This window comes from Olea europaea, chromosome 11 (assembly GCF_002742605.1).
Source record: "Olea europaea var. sylvestris chromosome 11, O_europaea_v1, whole genome shotgun sequence".
Lineage (NCBI taxonomy): Eukaryota > Viridiplantae > Streptophyta > Magnoliopsida > Lamiales > Oleaceae > Olea > Olea europaea.
Genome location: NC_036247.1, coordinates 20,862,960 through 20,890,435, shown reverse-complemented (window position 1 = coordinate 20,890,435; position 27,476 = coordinate 20,862,960). Strand labels below are relative to the sequence as shown.

The 27,476-nt window shown below is 37.0% G+C and overlaps 2 protein-coding genes across 2 annotated transcripts in view; both read right to left on the bottom strand.

Annotated features, from left to right (window-relative positions):
• Positions 1–6,708: 6,708 nt before the first annotated feature.
• Positions 6,709–8,485, bottom strand: LOC111403730 (tetraspanin-8-like). Its single transcript, XM_023032338.1, has 2 exons — positions 8,038–8,485; positions 6,709–7,234 (listed from the first exon to the last, which is right to left on the bottom strand). The coding sequence occupies exons 1-2, from the start codon at positions 8,308–8,310 to the stop codon at positions 6,932–6,934; spliced, it is 576 nt and encodes a 191-aa protein (XP_022888106.1). The 5' UTR covers positions 8,311–8,485; the 3' UTR covers positions 6,709–6,931.
• A 16,131-nt stretch (positions 8,486–24,616) lies between these two features.
• LOC111403729 (cytochrome c oxidase subunit 6b-2-like) overlaps positions 24,617–27,476 on the bottom strand; it is a 6,983-nt gene continuing 4,123 nt past the window's right edge. The window contains exons 3-4 of the mRNA XM_023032337.1: positions 27,108–27,189; positions 24,617–24,916 (exon numbers count right to left, since the gene is read on the bottom strand). Of these exons, the coding sequence (XP_022888105.1) occupies positions 24,863–24,916; positions 27,108–27,189 (136 nt within the window). The 3' untranslated portion in view covers positions 24,617–24,862. The remainder of the gene's footprint in view (positions 24,917–27,107; positions 27,190–27,476) is intronic.

Below are 27,476 nucleotides of genomic sequence, written 5' to 3'. Positions count from 1 at the left end.
ATACACACATATCTCGATTTTTGGATATGTGTTAACATTTTACATACCAAGGGATTTCGGACGATGCTATTAGGCTAAGACTGTTTCCACATACGCTACGAGACAGAGCGCTTGAATGGTTGGATTCACTTCCGGTTGCAAGTATCACTACATGGAACGAGTTGGCACACAAATTCTGCACAAAATTTTTCTCCCCATCCAAGATAGTGAAGCTGAGATATGACATATCAGTATTCAGTCAAGGAGAAATCGAATCATTTGACGAAACTTGGAACAGATTCAAAAACATGCTCCGGAAGTGCCCTCAACATGGGTTTGATAAAAAGACCCAAATTCGATTCTTCTACACAGGGTTACTTCCATACCACAAGAGCATGGTGGATTTAGCTTCATATGGCTCAATATCCACATGACCAATTGATGGGGCATTGGAATTATTTGAGAGAATGGCTACCACATCAACCATGTTGTCTTCTGAGAGGGCGATTCCAAGGAAAACTCCGGGTCTCTATGAGGTGGATACTTATTCAGCAATATCTGCAAAAATCGACTCTCTGTATCACAAGGTGGAAAGCATATCACAAGCAGCACAAGCTAAGAAGAACAATTGTGAAAAATGTGGAGTTGAGCATAAAACATCGGAATGTCCAATACTCATGCAAGGAATTGAGTAAGCAGACTATATACAGTGGGGACAATGCCAACGTACAATCAATATGGAGAAACTTTCAATCCCAGTTGGAAGAAGCATCCCAACTTCTCTTGGAGCAACCAGAATCAAAATAGGCCACAGGGACAATTTCAACAACAAGAGAAGAGGCGTCAATTAGAACACTATAATTTAATTGGACCCGATGATTCTACTTACAAAATACTCAAAAATTCGGGAAAATTGAATCGAACTGGAACAATCGGACCATATATAGCCTTAAATTTATGAGATGGAATCTTTGTTCTATTATGTTTTGTTGATGATTTTGCAGTAGATCATTACTGTCGAGTTGACTGGAACACTTTATCTTGTAGACATCATAAACCAAATGGTAAAAAAGACAATTTATTAACATTTTTGTTTGATGTAATCAAGCATTTTATTGGAAGCCCAACTTCATTACAAGACAGATTCTCTGAAGTTTTAATGAATTTAATATGTCCAAAGGTTCATGACTTTCTTCGATACAAAGATATCTTCCTCACCAAAGGCATGATCAGGGATGATTGAAAACAATCGTTTTGGAAAGAAAGATTTATATTTGTTCTTTCAAAACTATTTGATAAAAGTTTTAGAAATGCGGAAAAAAAATGAAAATAAAGATACAATTTGATATACTACGTAAACTTATGGACAATCATAAATTACATCAATGAGGAAGGATTAGCAATATATAATGATATGAAACTAAAATCAAAACTTAAAAGCAAAATAGCTTAAATCAAAACTTACGCCCGAGTGGTAGAGTAATGCTAAATGAGCGCCAAGTTCCCTGCTTTGAGAGGTCAAGCAGAAATTAGGCGGGTAGCGAGTGAGAATGCAGCGTAAAATTTTGCCTGGTTCATATCTTGATAAAGAACTGAACTAGGGCAAACTCAATAACTGAGTATCAACTAAATTCCAAATACTGCTCAATAAGATTACCTTGGACTCCAAAGTTGCTCGAATTATCCTCACATACGAGAAAAAATAAAAAATGATTTAATAATCATCAAACAAGGTAGAAACAAGCACTGTAGCAGAATCAACGTTCCTAACTGCTTCAATAGAAGGTTCTTAGCTAGAATCAATACGTTCAATCACATTCAAAGAAAAAACAACTAAATCAACATCCCTATAACTATGTGGAGGCCTACTATTTTCATGGGTCTATTTCTAGCAATTAAATACGATCGCAACACTGGTAATCATGGCAAAGTGAATTTATCCATAACTTTTGAACTTAGCTGAAATGTATTCTTTAATATAGATTCCAAACTAAACTCTGACGGTACTAAACCAACCTTAAAATCCATCTAGGTGCCTAAATTAAGGATTCTATAGAACTATGCAAGACATATAATTAAGACATTTTCGCCCCCCTTCATGATAACATGGCCACCTTTACTAACTTTTAGGACACCATCTTCACCAATATATTTATATGCTTTTAAATCAAGAATATGCGAGGAGATAAAAAATTTCTTCAAATTTAGAACATGTCTCACAGCATCAAGTGTTCTGAGAATCCCATCAAACTCTGACCGTTCCAATAACTATCCTACAAAGTGTATTAAAACTATTTCATGTGTAGAAAACAAATCTTGATTGGAACACATATGCCTACTGCAAACTGTATCAAGAATCCAATCCTCGTTAGATTTGGAGTCGCTATAAAAAATAATCAAAAGTTCTCTATCATCATGAGAATTTTCTGCAATACTCACTTCACCTAAAGTATCTGGTTGATTTTCCTTCTAAATTAGCTGCAGCCTAATTTTCTTTATTCTCCAACTTTTAGCAATCTTTTACCACATGCCTCTTCTTCTTAGAGATGACTGTGGCTTGTCGCGTTTGTTGCCTCATTTTTTTATTATTATTGTTTATATTTACATTTTCAAAATTTCAAATTATGCTATTATTAGAGAAAAAAATACAAATTCAAAATTTTAAAATCCAAAGTAAATAATCCAAATTGAGGAAAATTAGCAATATTTAATATGCTGATTAAGATTTCTGATTCTTCTCCTCTGTTATATTTGAAGTCAACTGTTAAAAAATGTAAGAGTGAAGACAAACCAAATTATACTGCATTTTTTATATTCAAGTATAACAGATGAGGCTGAACATTCACTGCTGGGATAATTTACTATATGATGGATAATCACAAAAACGCATTCGATTACTATTCTCCAATTTAAGTATTTTATTATCAATTGCCGATGCACACAAAAGCATGGATTTGTTTTGGAAATGGAAGTTTCACTGATGATGCTTTCCTATTCTGGTTCTTGGAGAATAAAAACACTTGCAATTTCCCGTTTTCGATAATATGGTAAGGGACAAATTTTCATGTTTTTAGGTATAGTCCATTCCTAATGGCCTGCTATAATCCTGATACTGAAGAATTCCAGAGCTATTTTTTCGTTTACAAAGTTATATTGTTCACCGGAGTGGCATTTCTTAACATACGTGCTGTTTAAGTTTCGAGAAGCTTGTAGGTGTTCTTTTTATCAAACCCAGTTATTTTGTAAACATTGTTACCCTTTTTTTACGAGGCAGGTTCGGGGCGAAGCGAGGCGAGACGGGACGGATTATTTTGCCATCTCTACTTCTTCTTATAATAATTACAAATTTTATTATTGAAGTTAGACTTCAATTTGCCACTCACATAACATCATCAACAAGAAGGCCGTCTCTATGAGCCTCAAATTAATCCAATAAAATGTTCATTCTTCTCCTTTGAAAATAGAGCATTATAAAACTCTTCAACGATGAGAGTATCATGATTATATAAGATCATGTCTTTAAAGGACATATATGAAGCGGGCAAGAATACGACAAAATCAAACACAAATCCTTGATATTATATTTACCTCCAAGGTTCCCAAATCGATGATGATTTTCTTAAAAATAACTAGGTGATCTTCAAGTGATGTATCTTCTATCATATAATGAGAATATACACCTTGCTTCAAATGTAATTTGTGAGTTAGACCCTTTGTCATACATAGTTTCTCCAATTTCAACCATAATGTAGCGTGGTCTTCTCCTTCAAAACGTTCTGAAAAATATTATTCGAAGGATGAAAATAAATATGTCATAGGGCCTTTTTTATCCCTACTTTTTGTTCTAGGATGTCCAAATTGTGAGCATCTTGTCAAATTCGATCAAAACATCATCCAAATTCATCTTAGCGAGCACTACTTATATCTTTACTTGCTACAACGAAAATCTTGTGCTGCAATCCAAAGCGAAATATCATACTTCATGGTTGTCATCACAAAAGATCAAATTGAGTTCTTGACTTGATCGAACCTCGCTCTAATACCAGTTAGTTGTAATGTGAGGATGAATATATATGGCACAATATGAAGTAAATATCACAAATGCGCAAGAACAAAAGATAATTGGCAAAGGAAATGAGAATTCACTAAAATATGGAGAAAGAATACAAATATATAGTTTTTACAGTATTATCTAACTTGTCTAACTCACAATGAAGAGCTAACTATATAAAGAACGTTCAAACCTTAAAAATAGAGTTATAGACGAAAAAGAATGTTGAAAATGCATTTAAAATGCAAAAAGGGCTTTGGGCCAAATGAACCATGCTTGAAAACCAAGCCGCTCGACAATGGGCTGGCACTAAGAGAATGCTAGCTTTCTTGATTTGAGCGCTCTGCGGGAATCAGGCAGGTAACAAGCGGGAATGCGCTGTAAATTTCTCTCTTGTCTATATCTTGACCTCTTCAAAATTTTAAACTTCCAATTAAACTCCCAAATTGAATTTCAACTAGAATTACCAAATATATTTCGAATAGGATTCACAAATAGCATTCCAAATAAAATACGAATCATAACCTGATTCTAACATAGTACATGTTAAGATGACATTGAACACATTATTTTCGTTGCAAATTAAATCTCTCTAGAATTGTCTTATGGCCAATGTAAATGACCCAATGTGGTTTTGGCATTACCGTCATAGACATTTGAATGTTATGGATGTTCAAATTTCAATGAATTGAAGACTATTTCTTAGAATAACATGGTGGTTGGTCTTCCTCAGATTACTCTTTCCCTCCGAAATATGTGAAGAGTATGTTGTTGGTAAACAACATAGCAAGCATATCAAAGGCAATGCATGGAAAGCCAAGATGTCGTTGGATTTAATCCATTTTAATATGTGTAGCCCAGTAAACCCCATATCAAATGGCAAAAAGAAATATTTAGCTTTTAAAAAATTCAAAGTTCAAGTACAGAATAAAGTTGAGAAAACCATTCAAACTCTCCAAACTCATTGTGCAAATTTTCGTGATGAACATGGATTTCGAAGGCAATTGACAGAAGCATCACACCTCAGCAAAATGGTGTATTGGAGGGAGGATTGGACTATAGTTAACATGGCGAGAAGAATGCAGGCAAATGGGGAAATACCAAAGAGTTTTAGGCCTTAAGCTATAAATTGAAGATTTCTTTTTTTGCATTTTTTATTTTGAATTTTAAATTTGTGATTGAGCCAATTTTGTTGGATCATATATGTTGAACTTGATTTCTGACTGTTAATGTGGTCAACAAATCCCAATTTTACTCACTACTACTCATTCAACTCCTGCACATTTAGACAAATCATTAAAAGAATGAAGCACTCTTCGATGGTGAGGAAGGCGGTCGAGAGCACTCTAAAGATCAAATCAGTCAACTTGTAGATACATATTTAGATATAAAATGGACGGGAAGACATGAACTACAGAAATGTACAGGGCACCAAGGTATAGAAAGAACAAGAGTTAAGCAATAACACTATTGAGAGTGTAAAATTGTATCCCCTTCAAATTACACTAAATGTGAACTTTTATTGTAAAAAGAGGTGGAGTGATTACCGTTGGTTTAAAAGAAACTTGGCCTCATCTTAGCAGCTCATGCATCTTCTCCTAGGTGTTATTCCATCAATTCTAGGTCACGAGCATTTAATATTCGAAAAGGCAGCCACCCTATGACCTAAGATTGACATCTGAAAAGTAGACTAATAAGTTAACTGTGAGGTATTTGCTACAGAGATGTCAAATCAATCAATTATTTAGAAGATCTCGACTAAGGTGATGCATCACTTTGACTACCTATATTTTATTGCCTCGGTTAGGCCAGATAGTCAGTATTTCTCCTTAATTGGAGAAAGTCAGTATTTTTCATTTTTCAGTCCTCTTATTGCTTATTTGTGTAAATTTTCCAATTATTTGTATATTGCTCTCACATCATATGGTGATTTCTTGGTGGCACCAATTGTTAGGAGACGGCAATAGCAATATGGGGATGGACGACGGGAAAGGGCAGGTCAAGGTTCGAAGCAAGAGGAAATTACGTGGGATACCTCATTTTATAAAGATATTCATCTAATACATCTTAACATTTTTATTATTATATTTACTACAATATTCCAGTATAAAGGAAATGTTAAAATCAGCAAAATCACCAATCTAATTTTAATCCACCGAAAATCACGCCTTCAAACAATTCCCGTAATTCTTACACCATAATTGATAATAGTGTTCTAAAAGGTTGATGTGTGACGATGTGTGGAAGTCAAGCTATGATTTTAGAAGAGGCATAGGTATAAGAAAAGTGTGAAAAAATGTTTTCTTATTTTAAAATTATTTTAATCCCTTAAGTATGAAATAATAATATGAAATTTATATCAGTTCTCTTCAAACTACTAGACCATGTGATTTTAATAAATTTTCAAATTTAACTATTTCAAATTTTAAGCTTAACTACTTACTCGTATGTTTGATAAGGAATATTGAATAAAATTTACCGTCACTAAATTAGCACGAACTTCTGTACGTACAATGACAAACTTGTAGGGGAAATGCTACCGTTTGTTTTTCATTATTTGTCCATTAAAATAAAAAATATGATTATTATCAATCGCATCAAGTCATCATATTTGACTTTCTATTTCTTGTTTTGAATTCATAACGACTATATTTTTTATTTTCATTTTTACATTAATGTGTACGAAACGGGGCCATACATAGAAAATCAAGATATATAAGGTCTGAAAAACAAAATGAAAACAGTGTACCATAAACCTAATAAACCTTTAGGACAATGCTACAAACACCAGAAATAATTAGAGATGTACTACTAACAGGAGATATTTCCTGCACAGTGTACGCAGGAGATCAGTTCCGATACTACTAAATATCTACTCAAGCCAGAATCTTATGGACACATTCAAGGATATCGTTTCCATCCGTTGTCCTCCCGATTGTTTCTAATAGCGCAGCATCCAACGGAGTAGACGATTATGAGAAAGACTAGGAATATGATGTTGATGACGGCCACCCTCTTCCAGTCTCTCTTGATGTTATCCAGCAACCCCGCCTTGCATGATTGGCAGCTATAGCACAAAGCATTAGGGTCATTGCTCCACTTAGCGCAGTCGGAATTCGTTGACGACGATTGAGAGGTCCTAGTCCAGTTGGTCGGGCTAACATACTGGAAGTTGCAGTCGTTTGATGGTTTACAGCAACCAGACTGAAGAAATGATACAAGAGCAGTATTAGTAAGTTTGATAGAGAAGTTGGGTTTTCGAATACGAAAACGAAAGAAACTGGATGGCAAATCCAAGATCAGCTAACTAGCGAACATGATTAGAATATTATATTAGAGAGGGAATGGACGTACAAGAAAATAATTGTCACAGCTTATATAAAAGTTGAACCATCAGAAGTATACTAATAGATATGTACACTGAAGTTCTGTTTGACATTAAGAGTCTGTTTGAGCCACATTATAATGAAAATGAGAATGAAAAATAGAGCCGTTATGGACCTCATATCAGAGATAGAAATTCAAAAATAATGGCTTAATGTGATGGATAATAATCATATTTTTTATTTTAATGAGGTAAAAATGTGGCTCAAACAGGGGTAAGATTACATTTCTTTGTCGATTTCATATTCTTCATCGTTATTATTGTTGCTCAAATCACTAACACTTTGCTATAACTCACTCAGAGGTTTGAAGGAAAAGAATAATTCATAAAAGACAATGAATTGAGGAGAACATGTGAGAAACGTGTTGGAAGAAGTATCAAAGGAAATAATAAATAAATAAAGTTTGTGAGTGGTGTCGTGACCCAAACCTCTATGGTATAAGAATATGTCAAACAAAGAGATATTTATTCCTTATTCGCTCAAAAAGAGATCAGATCCCCCATCAACTTTTAAAAGCAATTAGATTTATTGCATATAATTAAGAGAAGGATCTTAAGTTTTCTTGTTTACAATGAATTTCCAAGAACCAAATAATGCAAAACTTATGTATGCTGTATTTACCTGAAGAGCAGAGAGGCGTTCCCTGTAAAAATCTTCAACTCTGGTGGAGGAGCCATCATCCAGCAGCCTCTGGCAAATCTTACTGTCTTGCAAACAACTCCTAATCTTATTCCAATTCTTGTCACTGTTGACCCGTTTCTGCAGCCAATTAGAGTAATCTCCAAGCCTGTATTCTTTGTAGCCTTTATCAGATAAGGACTCTCCGGCCCCTTTATTTGTAACCACAAAAGCAAAGATTGTGAAGCAAAATAGCAAGACAATCAACAAGAACATGACAAGGAGATAAACCCATAAAAGCCATGTAATTCTGCAGCATGATCCCACTAAACCTGCCAAAGAAACAAGCAGAATAAACACTCCCAAAGCGATTACGGGTTTGTCAAGAAACCGCTCGCACTCTGTGTTGGCTTGTTTTGAGAGCCATATGCCACCTCCTATGATGGGAATCACCAGATGACGCGTGGAGATTACAGTTGAAAAGTCCACTCGCTTTCTGATGGTAGAGTGGGAAAACGTGGTGTCCCAGTTGATGCGTTGGCGGTGACGGACGGATTTTTTTTATTATTATTAATTTTTTTTTTTTTTCGTTTTCCCTTTCATCTACTTAGAACCTGTTTGGGAGTAATTTTAAGAATTGATTTTTGGACCGTTAAGAGAAAAGTGGGGTCCACCTGTAAGAGAAGAAGTCAAATATGATGACTGGAATAGTAAAATAACGATCAAAAAATCAATTTTTTTTGGGAAAAAATCGGGCCCAAACAGGCCCTTATTATATAGGTTTTGAGGAAAATAAATTATTTCCCTTTCATATTCTACTTATTAAGGAATTTGAGGAAAATAAATTGGTTTTTTCACTAAAGTCGTATTTGATTGAGCTTTATATTCTCAAATTTCGCTAAAATTGTAAAGTGGGCAGTCTGATCTAATCAGGTAATTATAATTATAATATAACTTTCTTTAAAAAAAAATGTTGAACTCCAACCTTGAGGGTCCTCCACCGCCCCTGCCCTGGAGTATCGTGAGGGAGGTAAATCGCAGGTTATGCCTCCAAGGGTACAGCGTGGAAGGCTGCTTGTACACTTGCACTTACCCAAGAGCCAAATCCATATTTCAGGATTCGAACCCTTGACGCGACAGCCTCAAGTAAAGTTAAATTTCTCCACCCTCCCCTTTCACCACTTGGAGATGTGCCGTGGGGACTAATATAACTTTCTTAATATCATTGATAGGAGCTCGTCGTTAAGTAAATGTAAAAGATGACATGAGCTTAACTACTACTTCTTACACCTATTTTTAATTTAATGTCATTTCAAATTATTTCTATATATTATGTTATGATTATAATTTTTATCTTATCAATTCCAGTATGATCTTAATTTCTTTTGGAAAATTTGTCTTCTAACATCCATTTCGTGTATAATAAATTTATTGATATTTTATTAAAAAATTATTATATAAAAAAATGTATATCCAATCGCTCCATGATTTCCATTCATAAATTCACAGTTATTCTACTTTCATTACTCAAAAAATTATATATATAAAAATACAGCCAAAGGGTTTAATTTATGTAAATTGTTTACTTCATGGAACAATTGAAAGGAGTTTCAAAGGGTTTCTTGTACGCCAAACAAAGTCCATGGAAAAATGAGAATAGTTACAGCGGTGCAAATACGGTGTTGCAGAAAGTAGAACGTCAGTCAACTGCTTATTTTAATTTCAAACTCGTTTGGTACGTATTAAATTTGATTTTAATTTAAGTCAAAGTAAAACAATTAATATTAATCACATCTTTTATAAGCCCATAACTTTTCAATCACATTTCAAAAATTTCTATCATAATCTACTAAAAAAATCTAATTTTAATCCCTACCAAACACCCTCTTAATTTGTTTGTGTTCTTTGCTTAAGTTTTCAATGTGAATTGATTATGTTAGCCACTGCATCACACTACTATATAATATAATAATCATGCTATCTATATAATATTTTTTTACAATTTTAGTTGATAAACGCACGTTTGATAATATCACATTCATCTATTTTAAAAAAGCTAAACTATCTTGATGAACACCCTTCTTGATAGATGCTCACAATAGGATGGGGTGGGTGTACATTTTTGACATTTTTTATTCAAACGAATCCCACATAGGTCCCATTGCATGTAAGATACGTCAACCAACATGTCAAAACTTTTCTTGCTAAGAACTTTTATTCATTTTAAGACCCTTTTTTAAATCAATGGTCCAAATTTTGACAATTTCAATATTGTCAGTCACAATTGTACAAATAATTTTTTTGATAATATAAACTTGTTTGATTTGGTTTGATTATAGATAAGATTTTTAATATATTTATGTAATAATAATAATAATAATAATAATAAATAAATAAATAAATAAATAAATAATGAAATGAGTGATCGAAAGAGGATTATGACTATTTTCGTATTGAAACTGGCCATTGACAAGGCAAGCATCATACCCTAAGCACTAAACAGTTTGGGGTCTACGAGTCAAGCTGAAGAGAACATACCACGGTGCATAAGAACCTTATACTTGTTATAATTTCAATCTTAGTGTGTTTAATTGCATGCATAAAATTTGTATGTTGTTGACACATAAAAATTCAGCCCAAATTGAACGGTCCAAGGAATGAAGTCCAATTGGAGAATCCCCAAATCAGATAGCCCAAAGAACGAATCTCAATCAAACAATTCAATATGAAGGCCCAGATAGGGAGGCCCAAGAACGCGGTAACGCCATCGCCTAAGTTTGCAAGTAGCCCAGAATCTGAGCGAATGGAGTGCCATGCAGTCGCCCAGAGCCGTTACTCTATTCTCGCCCAAACCTTCAAGTCGCCCAAGGTCTTAACAAACATAAAGCGTTGTGGTTATTAAGAAGTGCAGTTATCAAAGCAGTTATTAAAGCAGCCCTATCACATTCCACGATTCAAGGAATTCAATCGAAAACGGTTGAACTACGAAGAGTAATGGCAGCAGTTAAAAAAGGCAGTTTTCATGACAAGCTGGCCATTACGAGGAAAGTGGGCAGTTGCAGAACGATCAAGCAGTTTTTAGACAATTGATTACAAAAAAGATCATCCATGGAGTATAAAAGGGAGAAAAGACATAGAGTAAATGACCAAATCAAAAACTCTCGAACAGAGAACATGTAATTTTAATTTCCTTAGCTTAGACTTAAACACTTTTTTCAGTAACTCGTGTGTTTGCGCCCCTTGGAGGCATTTTGTTTTTGATTTCCAATTGTAAAGTCATCGCCAATAAAAGAACACCCCTTTTTGAGACTTTGTTTCAAGAGGTTTGTCCCTTACACAATCGTCTGATCCCTTTTAATTGTTAGCGACTAACCCGCGCAAAATAATTTGGCACGCCCAGTGGAACAGTGGTGTTTGGTGTTGAAAGTACAAAAGATGAAACAATATGCCTCAGAGATCCGATAAGGAAACAGCAAGTCAGGGAGGAGTCCAGTCTGTGATCGAGTGATATGAGGAGCAGCATGCCTCTCCACGAACAGATGGACAGAATCAGAGCAGTAACAGTCATTACGAACCAATGACGGAGTTGAGTTCTCGAACCATGCGTGCATTACTTGGAGAACTCACACAAGACATTGTTGAACAGGTAAATCTTCGAAGTATTCATAATATGGAAAGATTTACCCAAAATGGGAATGCACACTATGACAATATGGCCAAACAACTAAACACTTTGAACGAAACAATGAATAAGTTAGTAGGCCAAATATGTCAACCGGTTATACCTCTTGCAAATCACTTTCAAATTAGGACAATTGTGGGACATAATCCCTCAGTCCTAAATCCGAATCAAGGGATAGAACCACTTTCTGGTCCCTCTACTTCAAACCAAGGGGGTACTGCAGTGCCAAATCAGAACAATGGTAGTAGTATGCCTAACTTGGGGGGTAATCCAAACATAAGAGATAATGTCTTAAACAATGGACAGAATACTCCACGTGTTAATGAGGGAATAGATGTTCAGGCTAATGGTAATGGTCCTAATCATGGTAATTTTGTTGCCAATCAAGGACCAAATATCAGGCCTCATGCAAATCAACCGGTTAACCAGCCTATAGGAATTCCATATGATCCCAACGTCATGTTGAGGAATCAGATTATGGAAATCGTACAGGATCAGATGGCTTTTAGGGTGTGTCCCGTCATTAGGCCGACTTACACAAAGCCATATCCTGATTGGGTAGACCAAGCATATCCATGGCCAAGAGGGTACAAAGTGCCAGAATTCTCACTGTTTACCAGTTTAGGAGAGGTGTCTACTCTAGAACACATAGGGCGATTCACATTGCAAAGTGGTGATATAACCGATTACCATAAAATGAGGCTTTTCCCTAGTTCGTTAACAGGAATAACTTTCTCCTGGTTCATCAACTTGCCAGCGAACTCTATTCAAACATGGCAACAATTGGAACAGTTATTTTACACTCAATTTCATAAAACTGAGTCTGAAGTCACTTTGGCAGATTTGGCGAATCTACGTCAAATGCCAGACGAATGGGCAGAAAGTTTTCTCCAAAGGTTCAAGACAGCAAGAAGCAAATGTTTTGTACCTCTGCCTGAAAAAGAATTTGTCAAAGTCGCTCAGGGCTGTTTGAGCTTTGATTTAAAAAAGAAATTCCAGGACAAGGAATTTCCTGACCTTTTCCAGTTGAGTGCGAATGTGATTAGGTATGAACGACTGATAAGAGAGGAAGAACAGATGAAAAATTCTAGTAAAGGGACTTATTACAAAGACCCAAATTTTTATGTTCATACCATCAGTGACGAGTCATACGACCAGGCCGAAATGTGTTTGGCCGAATCGGTCAAAGGAGATACGTATACTTGTCCCATAATGGCCAAGCCTAGACCATCGGACAAAGATGAGCCCATAAAAGATGGAATCATAAAGGCTAGAACGTTCTCGTTCGATGTAACCAAGGCTGACCTTATAATTGATAAATTATATAGGGATAAGCAGATAAAGTTGAGCGATAAGCACAAATTGCCAAACCCTGAACAAATTAAGGGTAAAAAATATTGTAAGTGGCATAATGCATGGTCACATTTGACTAACAATTGCTTGGTTTTTCATCATGTATTGCAGGATGCCATTGAATCAGGACGAATTACGTTCGACGATAAGAAGAAGATGGCAGTGGATGAAAATCCTTTTCCACAGCCACTTGGAGTGAACATGGTGACATCTGGATTCAAAAACAAGTTGCCAAAATTCAAGTTGGTCGTAGATGATGGAGAAGGGGATCCTAGACCACAACCCAGTGTCTTTGAACGAATAAATGGGAAAGAGTCAAAAAAGAACGAAGACGTCCTGTATGCAAGATGTAAAAGAGAAATGCATGGCAACACGGAGAAACCAGGGATATGGCAGCATCCTCATCGCCCTACCTTCTTCCTAAACACTCAGCCTGGTAGAGGGCGATGTACATCATTCTATAGAGGACACCCTTTTGAGAGGCAGTTCAGGCCAGCAGATAATGGAAGAACATTCAGGCTGCAACCTCGCTGGCCAAATGTATGGCATTCATTCCAGTATAATGCAGGAAGGGCAATACTCTTCGATGAGATTACTAGAACCCAACAAAGGCGTTTCCAACGAAATTATGGACGGATTATGAGGCAGCAACAGGGAGTGCCACATCCTAAAGCGTCTAAACTACTCAAAGTAGCCAATCAAAATGTCCTCAAAGATAGTGAAGAGACCGGTACAGATGAATCAATGAAGGAACTGCTAGAAACTTCTTCTGGGAGATCAAAGTTTGAGCGAGACAGAAGGGATGGAGAAGATCCAGATCAGCCCCTTACTATCCAATTCGGTACGTTGCCTCCTGTTGTGGCCAATAATTACTTATTAGTCAATGAATTCAAGAATAAAGAAAAAGAAAAAGAGAGGGAGAACAATGAAGGAGAAGTTTGTGTGCTGGAATGTGAAAAAGGCCAGACTTCTAGAGAGGCCTGCAATGATGAAGAGGACGACGGGATGACAGACATTGAAGAAGAAATCGACCTAGAAGCGGAAGGAAGAAAGAGAGGAGTATCGCGCAATACTCTGTTGAAGCAACTACATCGAAAGGGAGTTTGCGAAATAGACTTGTTGGGAGAACCATCTGGACGTCCTTTCGATTTCTACGTACTATATGGGACACCCAAAAGGAAGAAGAGAGTCTCTCGCTCTGAAAAGTATGGGTCACCTCCAAGAATAATGTCCCCTCCCACAGGCTGGGTAACTGATGAGGAAGCATTAGAAAAAAGTAAGAAGGAAGTTCAGGAGACAGAGGATCAGTGCGATATACTGCACGTCGACTTATCACAGGGGGATAATTCGACAGAAAACAAGCAGGAAGTAGAAATAGGGGTTGCCGAAAAGGTTATTTTTAAACGGCTAGCCATGAAAATGACTAAACACTTGAGGCCATTATACGTTAGAGCTCTAGTTAACGGCGTCCTAGTAGCAAAAGTGCTTGTTGACCATGGAGCAGCTATAAACATCATTCCATCTAGGATGATGAGGAAGTTCGCAAAGACAGAGGGTGACATGATTCCTACAGAAGTCATCCTCACGAGCTTCAATGAAGGAGCAACTTCAACTAAGGGAGTTATGTCATTGGACATAACTATAGGGACGACTACTAGGACCACTGTCTTCTTTGTAATAGATGGTCCTACTAGTTACAATGTGCTACTAGGAAGAGATTGGATACACGAAAGTCGCTGTATACCCTCGTCGCTCCATCAATGCCTGATCTTTTGGAATAACAAAGGCGAAGTAGAGGTGGTACAGGCCGATCATAGGCCTTTTGTCGCAGAAGCAAACTCGGTGGAAAAGTTCATGTACGAAGGAAACTATGGACCTGTCAGGATAGTACAAGATGGGGAAGAAACTCAAATTATCGCGCAAAGCGAAGAACCATTCTCAGTGGACGCACTCACTGAAATGTTCAAACAGATGAGGCCAAATATAGTGGCCCTAGAAGAGCTAGTAATTAGCAAAAGAATAATCAAGGAGTCTTGAATGGATTCTAAGTTACAAAAGCAAATGGCCGACATTCAGGCCTTCAAAGTCAGATTAATGGCTTTCAATAAGGAATGCAATGACAAGGCGAAAGAAGAGACAGCCCTAAAAGTGCTGAAGGACAAATTGGCAGTATTCGAGTTAGAACAAAGCATTGGCCGAGAAGTCAACAAGGTGGACTGTTTAGAAGAGGAAGTACTTACAAGGGAACTGGACAACGAAGTGATGCGGATCGTCAAACTTGGATACGCTCAAGCACAAGACCCTCTGATCAAAGTAAATATTGGCAATGAAGGAGAAGATCGTCCAACATTCATCAGCCAGATGCTCGATCATGAGATTAGTAATAAATTAATCGCTTTGCTAAAAAAGTACAAAGATTGTTTTGCTTGGGAATATGAACAAATGTCTGGTTTAGATAGAGACTTGGTGGAACATAGGTTACCAACTAAGCCTAACTTTAAACCTCATTGGCAGCTTTCTAGACGTTTTGCTCCCAATGTACTCCCTGAAATCAAGAAAGAGATAGAGCGATTACTGAAAGCAGGTTTTATTAGAACAGCTAGATATGTCGAATGGTTGTCCAATATCGTGCCAGTACTAAAAAAGAATGGTAAACTAAGGGTGTGTATAGACTTTAGGAATTTAAACATAGCTACACCCAAAGATGAGTATCCAATGCCCACGGTGGATTCTTTAGTAGACTCGACTGCCGGACATGTCATGTATTCTTTCATGGATGGGTATTCAGGATACAATCAAATCTATATAGCTGAAGAAGATATACACAAAACTGTCTTTAGATGCCCTGGGTCTCTAGGATGTTTTGAATGGGTGGTTATGCCTTTCGGCCTAAAAAATGCAGGGGCAACTTATCAAAGGGCAATGAATTTAATCTTTCATGATATGATAGGCAAGTTTGTTAAAGTGTATGTAGATGACATAGTAGTCAAGTCTATTAAAAAAGAGGACCATTTCGAACAGTTAAGATGTTCGTTTGAGCGAATGAAGCAATATAAGTTAAAGTTGAATCCCTTGAAGTGTGCATTTGGTGTTAATGCAGGGAATTTTCTTGGTTTTTTAGTACACAAGAGAGGGATTGAACTTGATAAAAATAAAGCGAAGGCCATTTTAGAGGCCAAACCACCTAGCAACAAAAAAGAATTGCAAAGGTTTCTAGGCCAAGTAAATTTTTTAAGACGCTTATTTCTAACTGTGCAGGGCGAACTAAAGTTTTTTCGCCACTTTTAAAGCTGAAAAATCAGGACGAATTCGTCTGGAAAGAAGAAGATCAAAAGGCTTTTGAATGCCTGAAGACATATTTATCAAATCCACCAGTGTTGGTGTCACCAATCCAAGGACGGCCAATGAAAGTGTATGTATCGGCTGAAAAAGAATCAATAGCTGGAATGGTCGCACAGGAAGACCAATTTGGTGAAGAAAGGGCAATTTACTACTTAAGTAGACGGTTAACGAAATGTAAATGTAATTACTCTGCTATCGAAAAATTATGTCTGACATTGTATTTCACATGTACAAAATTAAGGGCTTATTTACGGCCCGTAACCGTTTATTTAATTTCTAAAGTAAATTTAGTTAAGTATATGTTCCGCGCCCTATTTTACACCAAAGGGTAGGCCTTTGGACACTTGCTTTATCAGAATTCGAGATACAATATATACCTCAAAAGGCAGTCAAAAATCAGGCTTTGGCTAATTTTCCAACCGATCATCCATGCCTTGACATGCCTGAAGCAATTGAACTAGAAATCAATTCGTTCGAGTTAAAACCTTGAGTGTTATATTTCGATGGGTTAAAAATCTCTAAAAGTGCAGGAGTAGGAGTAGCATTGATTAATCTTTTAGGGATTTGCTATAAGTTCGCATTCACTTTAGACAGAATGTGCACCAACAATCAGGCCGAATATGAAGCCTTAATTGTAGGTCTAGAACTAATGATAGATATGGGAGTAAGAAATGTGATCGTTAGAGGCGATTCTCAATTGGTAATCCACCAATTGATTGGTGATTTTAAATGCCAAAGTGATTCCATTATAAGTCAATATGAGATCGCCCAAGAGTTGTTGGAAAAATTCGACCAAGTAGAATTTCAATGCGTTAATAGGATATATAATGACGTAGCAAATGAGTTAACCCAAATGGCCTCAGGATACTTAAAGGTTTTGAATTGGAAGTCTACTTGTGAGTATGAAATCATATTGCCCATGACTCAAAGAAGGGTGAGAAAGATTGAACTTCACTGCATACAAGATGAAGATGCAATAGATTGGAGAACAGATATTAAAAGGTTCCTTAAGGAGCCTAATGGAGGGATTAGTAGGAGAATGAAGCTGTGTTTGCTGAACTATACACTATTAGATGAAGAGTTGTTTAAGAAACGCTCTGATGGTGTATTACTAAAGTGTGTAAGTTTGCAAGAAGCCAAGACGATCATGGCTGAGGTGCACAAAGGAATATGTGGAGCTCATCAAGCTGGCTAAAGGATGAGATGGTTAATTATTAGGAGTGGATATTTTTTGCCAAAGATGGGAGAATTATGCGTTTAGTATGTAAAGAGTTGTTTAGCATGCCAAAAGTATGGTCCAAAACAAATGGCGCCAGCATGAGAGATAGCACCTATTATTAAACCTTGGCCGTTCAAGGGTTGGGCGATAGACCTGATAGGGAAGATTTATCCCCCATCGTCCAAGCAACATACTTTTGTTATGGTTGCAACCGACTATTTCACCAAATGGGTAGAAGCGGTACCTTTTAAAGAGATCACCCAGAAAAATGTTATAGAGTTTATCATTGATCACATCATTTATAGGTTTGAAATTCCACAAACGTTAATGGTAGATCACGAAACATCTTTGAATGGGGATCAAGTGAACAAATTTTTGAGCGAGTTTGGGGTTAAATTAGTAAACTCCACACCATACTACGCTCAATCCAACGGACAAGCGGAATCTTCTAATAAGATTCTAAAAAATATCATCAGAGAGATGATAGATGAAATGCCAGAAATTGGCACGAATGTCTGAACAAGGCCTTATGGGCTTATAGAACATCACCTCGGTCAAGTACCAAAGTTACTCCTTTCCAACTTGTTTATGGGCAGGAGACCGTTTTGCCTATGGAAATCAACGTACAATCAATTAGAGTGTGCTTGCAACATAAGTTGAATGATGATAAGTATGCCGAATCACTAGTTCAAAATTTATTGGGGTTAGACGAATTAAAGTTGGACGTCTTAGATAGATTGCAAGTTCAAAAACAAAGAATGGCTAAGTTTTACAATAAAAAAGTCATAGCCAAGTCGTTCAGCCTGGGTGAACTAGTTTGGAAGACGATACTCCCTTTGGATAGCAAGGATCCAAAATACGGAAAATGGTCGCCCAATTGGGAAGGACCATACAAAATAAACAGTGTGTTACCCAGTAGGGCGTATCACTTGGAAGATTTAGATGGCACCAAGCACGTGAGATTCATTAACGGCAAATATTTGAAAAAATATGTTCCTTCTTTATGGGAATGTGAACAGATAAAAGTATAATCAAAATATGTTGAACGATTAAGGATAACAAGGTCAGAGCGAAATACGTTCAAATAAAGTCCTTTATTATCAAACGTTCATTACAAAGATACAAAAATACAAATAATGGATGCTCTACAAACTACAATCAAAAGTAGGCTAATCTCTCGGTTGATCGCTGAGTAAGAGGGTGGACTAGCTTCAAACCGCCTTCCTAAATGCATCGCTGCAATGGTGGGATCGCCGAGTAAGAGGGTGGACTGGCCTCACCACCTTCCTAAATGCATCACTGCAATGGCGGGTAAAGAGGTTGAGAAGCACTCTCAGCAAGCAAGGTGGCCTGCAAGCATCCCAAAAATTGTCTTCTATCATCGACTCCTTGTAAAGGACAAAGAGACGATGGGAAGAACTTCGATTGTAAAAACTTTGCTACTGGCCAAAAAATATTTCATATACCTCCCACACCAAAGGTGACATCAAGGCAAATAGTAAAATGGGCGGACTAAACAATCCATTTTTATAGAAAGACGAAGGTTTCGGATCGGATTGATTGTTAGAGTGCCAAACAATGGCAGCAAATTGGTTTCGAAGAAGAACATGAAGACGAAGATGGAAAATGAAAAATGCGAAGCATATGTGCATTTATAGGGGGGTGGAGATGAAGAGACAGAATATGAGCAGCCACATTCTACCTAGTAAATGAAATTAAATAGCCCAAAGTCTTGAGAAAAGTGGTGGAAATATCAAAAGAAAATGGGCAAGATTTTTTTAGCACAAAGCAGTTAAATGCTTGAAGAATTGACGATTAAAAAACAAACGTCAAATAAATACACAAGAAGTTAACATATATGTTCATTAATGATGAACAAAGTTACAAAGGGAAAATCAAATTACAAAAGAAAAAGGCATCGTATGTCTTAATTACAGTCCACCCCACACTGAACGAATTCGTTCCCTAAATTTTTCCCAATCCTTGTTCTATCGAGAGGAAGTGATGTTCAATTCGGCCACGACATCATCATCAACTTCCAACTTCTTGTATTGCTCAACCAATTGCTTAGTTCGCTCAATCCCCTGGGAGGCGTTGAGCTTTTTAGCAGCTATTCTCGCCTTGCAGTCGTCCATTTTGGCTTGAAGTTCCTTCATCTGAGCAGCCAAACTAACCATCAAAGAGTCTTCAATCATGACTTCGGAAGAGATCTCTTTCAACTCATCCTCAGCCTTGTTGATCTCCAGACGCAGAGACTCTTTTTCTGATACGGCGCGAAGATATTGAGTACTTTTGGCCTTTAGTTCAGCATTCTTGGCTAGCAAGGAAAGGACCTCAGAGTGGATAACCTTCAACGTCGCTTTAAAATCGACAGAAAGATTGAGCGACGGAAGCGTCAGTGCTTGCTCCAACTTCGCATTCAAATGCTCAAGTTTATCATTATGTCTGGCAGCACTAGCCCTACCAATGTCCATATCCATGAAGGACATGTACTCAAATATCGACTGCTTGAGGAACTTCAAATCTTCCTCTGAAGAAGCAGCAGGACGATCAGATGGAGTAGGGCGAGATGTCTTGACTTGCCCCCAGGAAGCGAACAAGTCTTGGATAGAACGCACAATCTTGTCAGCATCCTGCAAAGAAAATTGCCAATATTGAAGATTCTCACTACAACGAACAAAATGGAAATAAAATTGAAGCAAAGATTACCTTATCAACAATCGTGGAAGATGGCATGTCCTCAGCCAAGCCTGCCACTAATAACTCCTCCATTCGTGAGGACTTCCCCTTGTCTGAGCGAGAAGATGTTGCCACAACAGACAGACTCATAGGAGTATCTGCAGAACTCAAGAGCAACAAATCAGAAACCAATAGCACAAGCAAAGGTAAGGCATCAAAAAACTGAATTACCTTCTGCTTCGATGTTTGGGGGGTTGACGCCCTGGGAAGAAGGTGGCTCATCCATGGGTTGTGATGAGGATTTTAGGACGGAAAATGTCTCTCTAAGTGTAGTCCCCTCATCAACCGGTTTGGATGAAGCAGCCTCAGCAAAGGATGATGGAGCAGAAGATGCCGATGCCAAAGCTTTTAAAGGAGAAGCTGAAAATTTCTGAGGAATCCAAATAAGTCATCAACACATAGAAAAGTTTCAAATATGGAAAAATATGCTTGTGAGTAAACCAATTTAATTACCTTCCTCCTGACGATAAGAGGAGTATCATCATCATCATCATCATCAACATCATCCTCCAGAATGGGAGATGCTGAGGCTGGCCGTTTGCGGCTTGGGGCACTCTTGGTTGTAGTAGGCTTGGCAGGGAGAGAAGAAGATGGACGAGCAGACTGTTTAGCGCGACGAGAAAGAGAAGGACTCCGGATGGACAAAGGAGTGACTAAAACAGGAGGAGGGGAAGAAATGCTTGGCTGGTCCAGTGGATGAAAGGCACGATTGACATCAGTCGCAAACAATCTGCTCTTCACTTACGTCCAGAGCTGTTTAAAAAGAGAATGGATGGCGTGGCTAGAATTGAAGGGAGCTAATGAAAAATAGCTTGTTAAGAGAAGATTGCGAGCATTTATAGCCTCTGCCTCCGCCTTATTAATAATACGAAAACGGTCAATTAAATTCCTTGAATAGCAAGGAGGAACAGGCCAAGTTTGGCCAAAACCAAGCTGGCGAGCAAAAAATTGGGGAGCATAAATTTCTACCCCTGCCTTAGCATTGGTCCCAGTTAAAATATCATGAAATAGCTCCCTTCCGGTTAAAAACTGGATCCAAATGGGCGGGGAGGTGCTCGCGCTATCTATAGTGGAGGGGGATGTACATAATTTGGAGTCAAAAAAGGAGGAAAAGGAAAAAAGGAAGAGATTGAATCCAAAGAATAAAAGAATGAAAAAAGTCCCTTCTGGACATATTTACAAGAGCCAAGGGCTCAATGGCTAGCCCATTGCAGCTAGCAGAGGAACGAGAAATTGATGGAGCACCAAACAATGGAAAATAGGATCTCAACCACAGTTGAGTGAACCAAAGAGGTCCACTGCCAGTGGGAGATACACCATTCTTCAATTAAGTTTGAAGAGAGGCCATGCCTCTATAAAGGGTAGCCAAAAAGAAAGAATATAAATTCAAAAGCCTGCCACGTGCCAATTCGTGCGCTATGGGTAAATAACTTAGGGAGGGCTTTATGCTTGGCACACACAAAACATATTTACAAAGACAAACTAGAAGAAAGGCCACCCGCTCAGTATGGGAAGGCTCAGCGCTCGAATGATTGTAAAGGGTTTGCAAGCTTGAATAAGATTCAGTTTACCAAACTTTGGGGCGCCACCAGAAACCAAGATACCAGGAAAAATGGTATCGCCCAAAGGTGGTAGATTCACTAGGGCCCCAACATCCCTTAAAGTAATAGACATGGGGCCAAGAGGGAAAATAAAGGTATTATACTCGGAAGACCAAAAACTCAAAGCAATCGAAAAAAGTGTTGAATCAAAAGTAGGGGGACGAATAGAGATTTCTAACAAATCAGAAATCCTAGCATTATCAAAAAGTGGCTTAGTAGGACCATGGCCCACAAGACGAGCATGCCACCTATAGAAAGCTACATCAGATTTAGGCCAAGTGCGAATACCTCTTTCGCGAAGTGGCCCCAGCGACAGAGAGTTTAGAAATGGAAGGCCTTGAGTACAAGGAAACAGCTGACCCACCGCCGCTTGTTCAACTGCCTCTGCATTGTTGAAGAAAGGACCTAAGTAGAACTCATTGCATTCGACATCGGCGGGCGCGAGAAAACTCTGAGTTATGTATGGACGACTCAGAAGTTTCTGAAAGTCATCAAAACTAAAGGAGTCGCCAGCTTGAGATTGTGAAGTAGCCATTTGAGATGGAACGAAGTTTTTCAGAGTTACGTAGCAGAGAAGCAAAAGATGAACAGTAAATCGTGGGAGAGACGCGAAAAATTGAGGCGTGATTTAATGGTGCAGTGAAATGGCGTGTTTGGGGGTTATAAGAGTTTGCAAAACGATGCACCTTTTCAAGTTATGGAAGAAAACAATGATTGAAATTCTTGGAAATCTCGAATGTCGCTGGAAACACAAAGTGAATATAGCAAAATTTAATAATTATTATTAATTTTGCCATATTGGGGGGTAATTGTTGACACATAAAAATTCAGCTCAAATCGAACGGCCCAAAGAATGAAGCCCAATTGGAGGATCCCCAAATCAGATAGCCCAATGAACAAAACTCAATCAAACAATTCAATATGAAGGCCCAAATAGGGAGGCCCAAGAACGCGGTAACGCCATCGCCCAAGTTTGCAAGTCGCCCAGAATCTGAGCGAATGGAGTGCCATGCAATCGTCCAGAGCCGTTACTCTATTCTCGCCCAAACCTTCAAGTCGCCCAAGGTCTTAACAAATATAAAGCGTTGTGGTTATCAAGAAGTGCAGTTATCAAAGCAGTTATTAAAGTGGCCCTATCACGTTCCACGATTCAAGCAATTCAATCGAATACGGTTGAACTACGAAGAGTAATGACAACAGTTAAAAAAGGCAGTTTTCATGACAAGCTGGCCATTACGAGGAAAGTGGGCAGTTGTAGAACGATCAAGCAGTTTTTAGGCGGTTGATCACAAAAAAGATCATCCATGGAGTATAAAAGAGAGAAAAGACATAGAGTAAAGGACCGAATCAAAAACTCTCGAACAGAGAACATGTAATTTTAATTTCCTTAACTTAAACTTAAACACTTTTTTCAGTAACTCGTGTGCTTGCGCCCCTTGGAGGCATTTTGTTTTTGATTTTCAATTGTAAAATCATCGCCAATAAAAGAACACCCCTTTTTGGGACTTTGTTTCAAGAGGTTTGTCTCTTACACAATCGTCTGATCCCTTTTAATTGTTAGCGACTAACCCGCGCGAAACATATGTAAAGAAAATAAGTAATACACAATTAAATTGTCTAAAACTTATTTGTAAGAAAATTGTCGATTAAATATTTTTGATTAACTTAATTTTTAATTTAGAAATGTCAAACTTTTCCATAAAGTTGAATTTTAAAAAAGTGCAAATTACCTTAAAAATAAAAATCCTACACCCGAAAGAATATATTTTCCTTCTTTTTGAAGAAAACATGATTACATGTCCAACTTTTGAAAAATATTTTCCATAAAAAAATACCAATCAAACACTCCTAAAGTAAGAACTTCGATGGAAAAAAATAATATTTTCCATAAAAAATAAAACCAATTAATCACATTGTATTCCTATGCTTCTTACTAAAACTTGGTTTACTTACATTTTAGCTTCTCCGCATTGAGTGGTGTTTTCATTCTTTGTCATCAAGAAATAATAAGGCTATGTTTGATAGCCACTTATTTTCTAAGGAAAATGAAAAATAAATTCTAACTTCCACTTTTGACTTGTTTAATTGACAAAAATTTTCAAGGAATTCGTTTTTTTCACCTTTGGTCACCACATCAGCATTTTCTAGCTTTTTTTGGAATTCAAATTCTCGTAAGAATTCGTTTTTCGGGTTACTGTAGCATTCTTTTTTCATTTTTTATTTATTTTTTGTTGCATTGACAATGAAAATAAATTCTAAGAATTATTTTTAAAAAATATTTCTCTTTAACTAACAATTTCCATGTAAAACAAAGTGAAACAAATACCAAAAGATAAATGATTTTCTTGATTTTTTTTTTTTATTTTTGCTTGACAATTGAAACAAATTCCATCCCTTATACTAGTAAATTATATTCCTTTAATCGAAAATTTTTATGTAAAACAAAGCCAAAAGAATACTAAAAAACAATTTTATTTCAACACTTTCCACGTGAAAAATTATATTAATCAAACACAATAATTTACAATTCCCAGGAAAACAATTTCTAAGTAATTCAATTCCCTGGAATTTGTTTTCAATTCAATTCAATTCCGTCTTTGTAATTAAACGGACCCTAATTCTTTTTTCAACAGCACAAGAGAATAATATCCAAAGTGCCAAGAAATTTAAAATCAACACAAATGCTTTTAATAGCGAGCAAAAAATGGTACGGGTTAACAGACGAAACTCCTCAAAAGTTCGTCTTGGCCAACATGTTTATATGCAACGATGAAGCATTAGAGTTAAACGATAACATGTTCGCAATAATGCCTTATTAATCAATTAATAACTTATAATAACAGTTTCAAACCAAAAGGTAAAATGCACAACCAATCTTGACATGGTTTTGTATTATAGAGGCCCTGGGAATGTTCCATTCTCCCTCTGCTCGTTCCACTTCTCAACCTGCAATAACCAAAAAGGTCAATGAAAATCAACAATTAATTTTCAACTAAACGGGGAAAATAGAAAGAAAAAGAAATAAACAGATACAAAAGCTGCAGACTGCAAAGAAGTAATAGCAGAAAATTGTTTGTGCTATTGTAGCACCAAACGAACGTTTACATTAGTCAGCCAAAGGATAAACAACAAGATCGACTGGTAGACCACTCAGTTGTTAACTGAAAGCATGTCATGGTTTTAAATTCATATCAGGACAAGTCATCTGCAAACTACTGGAGTATCATAACCATGCTAAAGCATAGCCCATAGGGAATGGATTCAATCACTTGATTTTACAAGTTCACAGAACATCAAATAGCAACAGAACAGAAAAATGTGAACATTACTATTATAATGATAAAGATAAGAATCAAAATCCATCAAATTACATCACACAATTTAGCCATGGGTGCCCTACAAATTTAGAGAACCAAGTGCAAGTTGCCATGGATATGGGAGTGTGACAAAATGGTTTGGCTTTACAAGATATGTAGTCGAAGGAAAAAATGATTTATATTACAATTGGCAAGATTGTTATTATTATCATCTAGCTTTTTATCTATAAAATGTAATTGAACATGAAGGAGGTTTATTCGTTCTTTCTCACTATAACCACCTACCAAGATGAACATAGATGTTTGCGGGAACACGGGGCTTTGGAGTCAATAGAAGAAAATGGGATTTTTCAACCTATACGTACAAAGAAAATAATTGACATTGAGTATAGCCTAAGTTTTCCTTTACTTTCTCGCAAAACCAAATCGTTTCATCAAACTCCCATATCCATGTCCACATGCCCTTGCATTAATGCATACGAAAGGCACTTTCGTTCACGACTTTGCCAGGTATAAATTCAATGTCTAGCTCTATCTCCACAGCAGTTACCATTAATTCTTCCCTTTAGTGAGTCTAGGTATTTACTCATTCTAAAAGCTTTGAAGAAAGGCTGAAGGGTAAAATCTTCTTGGGAGCACTGGAAATGGCTTCAGTAGAATGAGATCTCGTTAATCATCCACCACCTAATAAACACCGATCGGTGCCTTATCTTATCATAACACATACTGATATGGTGCAAAAAAAAGTTACTTTTTATTTATTAAAAAAAAAAAGGGTTAGTAATACAGAAAATACATATGCCCCTGTTTGGTGAAAATTTAAATCAAGATTTTAATCCAAGTCAGAGTTAACAATTTATGAGACCCACTACTTTTCAAAGAACCACACATTTCATCAATTTCTACCAAAAATCTGATTTTAATTCCCACCAAACAATGGCATATAAAGGAAATATACTGTAATAACAAATAGGGGAGGCTTCAGTGTGTGTAACAATAAGTTTATTACCAAATATTCATTTATTGCTGTATTACTCTCACAGACCAATTAAGCGCTAATATTTGACCAGGTATTAAATAAAAAATGATGAAGATTGTGTGTATGAAAAATAGAACGCATTTGATACCCTTACAGGTCACCATTGAACTTGATGTGAACCTAATTGATGCCTTAAGTTCGGCCATTGACATGAATATAACCAAATTCTGTATCTGACAATTAATAAGTACTTCTCCCCAAGATATTAACGCATGAGATTCTCATGGCCCTGCAATGCGTTTAGTTTTAGGCTTCAAGAGTTTTGCACGAAGTCCATCTCAAAACTTAAAACAAAGTAGGATCCTTGGCAGTAAACATTTTCTTTGATGTAACAAAAAGTTGGGGGGGTGGGGGGGGGGGGGGTGGAGATCGAGAGATTGAAAAAGGAAATAACTCGTCTTTCATCATCATATAGAGAAAAGGTCCATATTTTGAACTAAGCATTGAGCTAAATGGGCTTCAAGAAAAATATATTACGTCAAAAATAAAATAATTTTTTCTTCATCACTTGATATCTTAAAAATGATCTCACTTGTTCATACACACGCAATTCTGAATTTCTTATAAAGGAGATCTGCATAGTCAAACACAAATGTATGCAGTTATAAGTAGGACCAACTACGAAGTGCGAAACATGGGTTATTTATGTTTGTGTGTGCATATGGGATAATACTTGTGTTTATTTATCATAGCACCAAAAAACCAAAATTTTAAAATCATATTGCACCAATTAAAGACCATGATTGTCTAAGGAAATCGACCCAGTAGCATATTAACTCACCCATTCGCCAGGGCAAAGGGAACGATAGTACCTGGCAAACTTCCCACAATCACCGGATTCTTCTCCCTTAGCAGTAACACACCTGACAGTAAACACACAGTTAATTAGTTCCAGGTAAAAGAAAAATTATACACATTTCTTTTAGAATCACGTACAGCTAAACTTCAGCTTCTTTTTATGTTTTTGAAGCCTTGCAGGTACATTCGTCTATCAAGAGTTGCAGCCTGTATCAAACTTTTGGGCACCCTATCATGTCCAGAGCACAAACGCCAAACGAAATAGCCCTAAACTCATCCTATCAACTAAGCTCATGGAATAGCATGCTGCTGCCACAGCGACACCCAAAAAAAAAAAAAAAAAAAAAAAAAA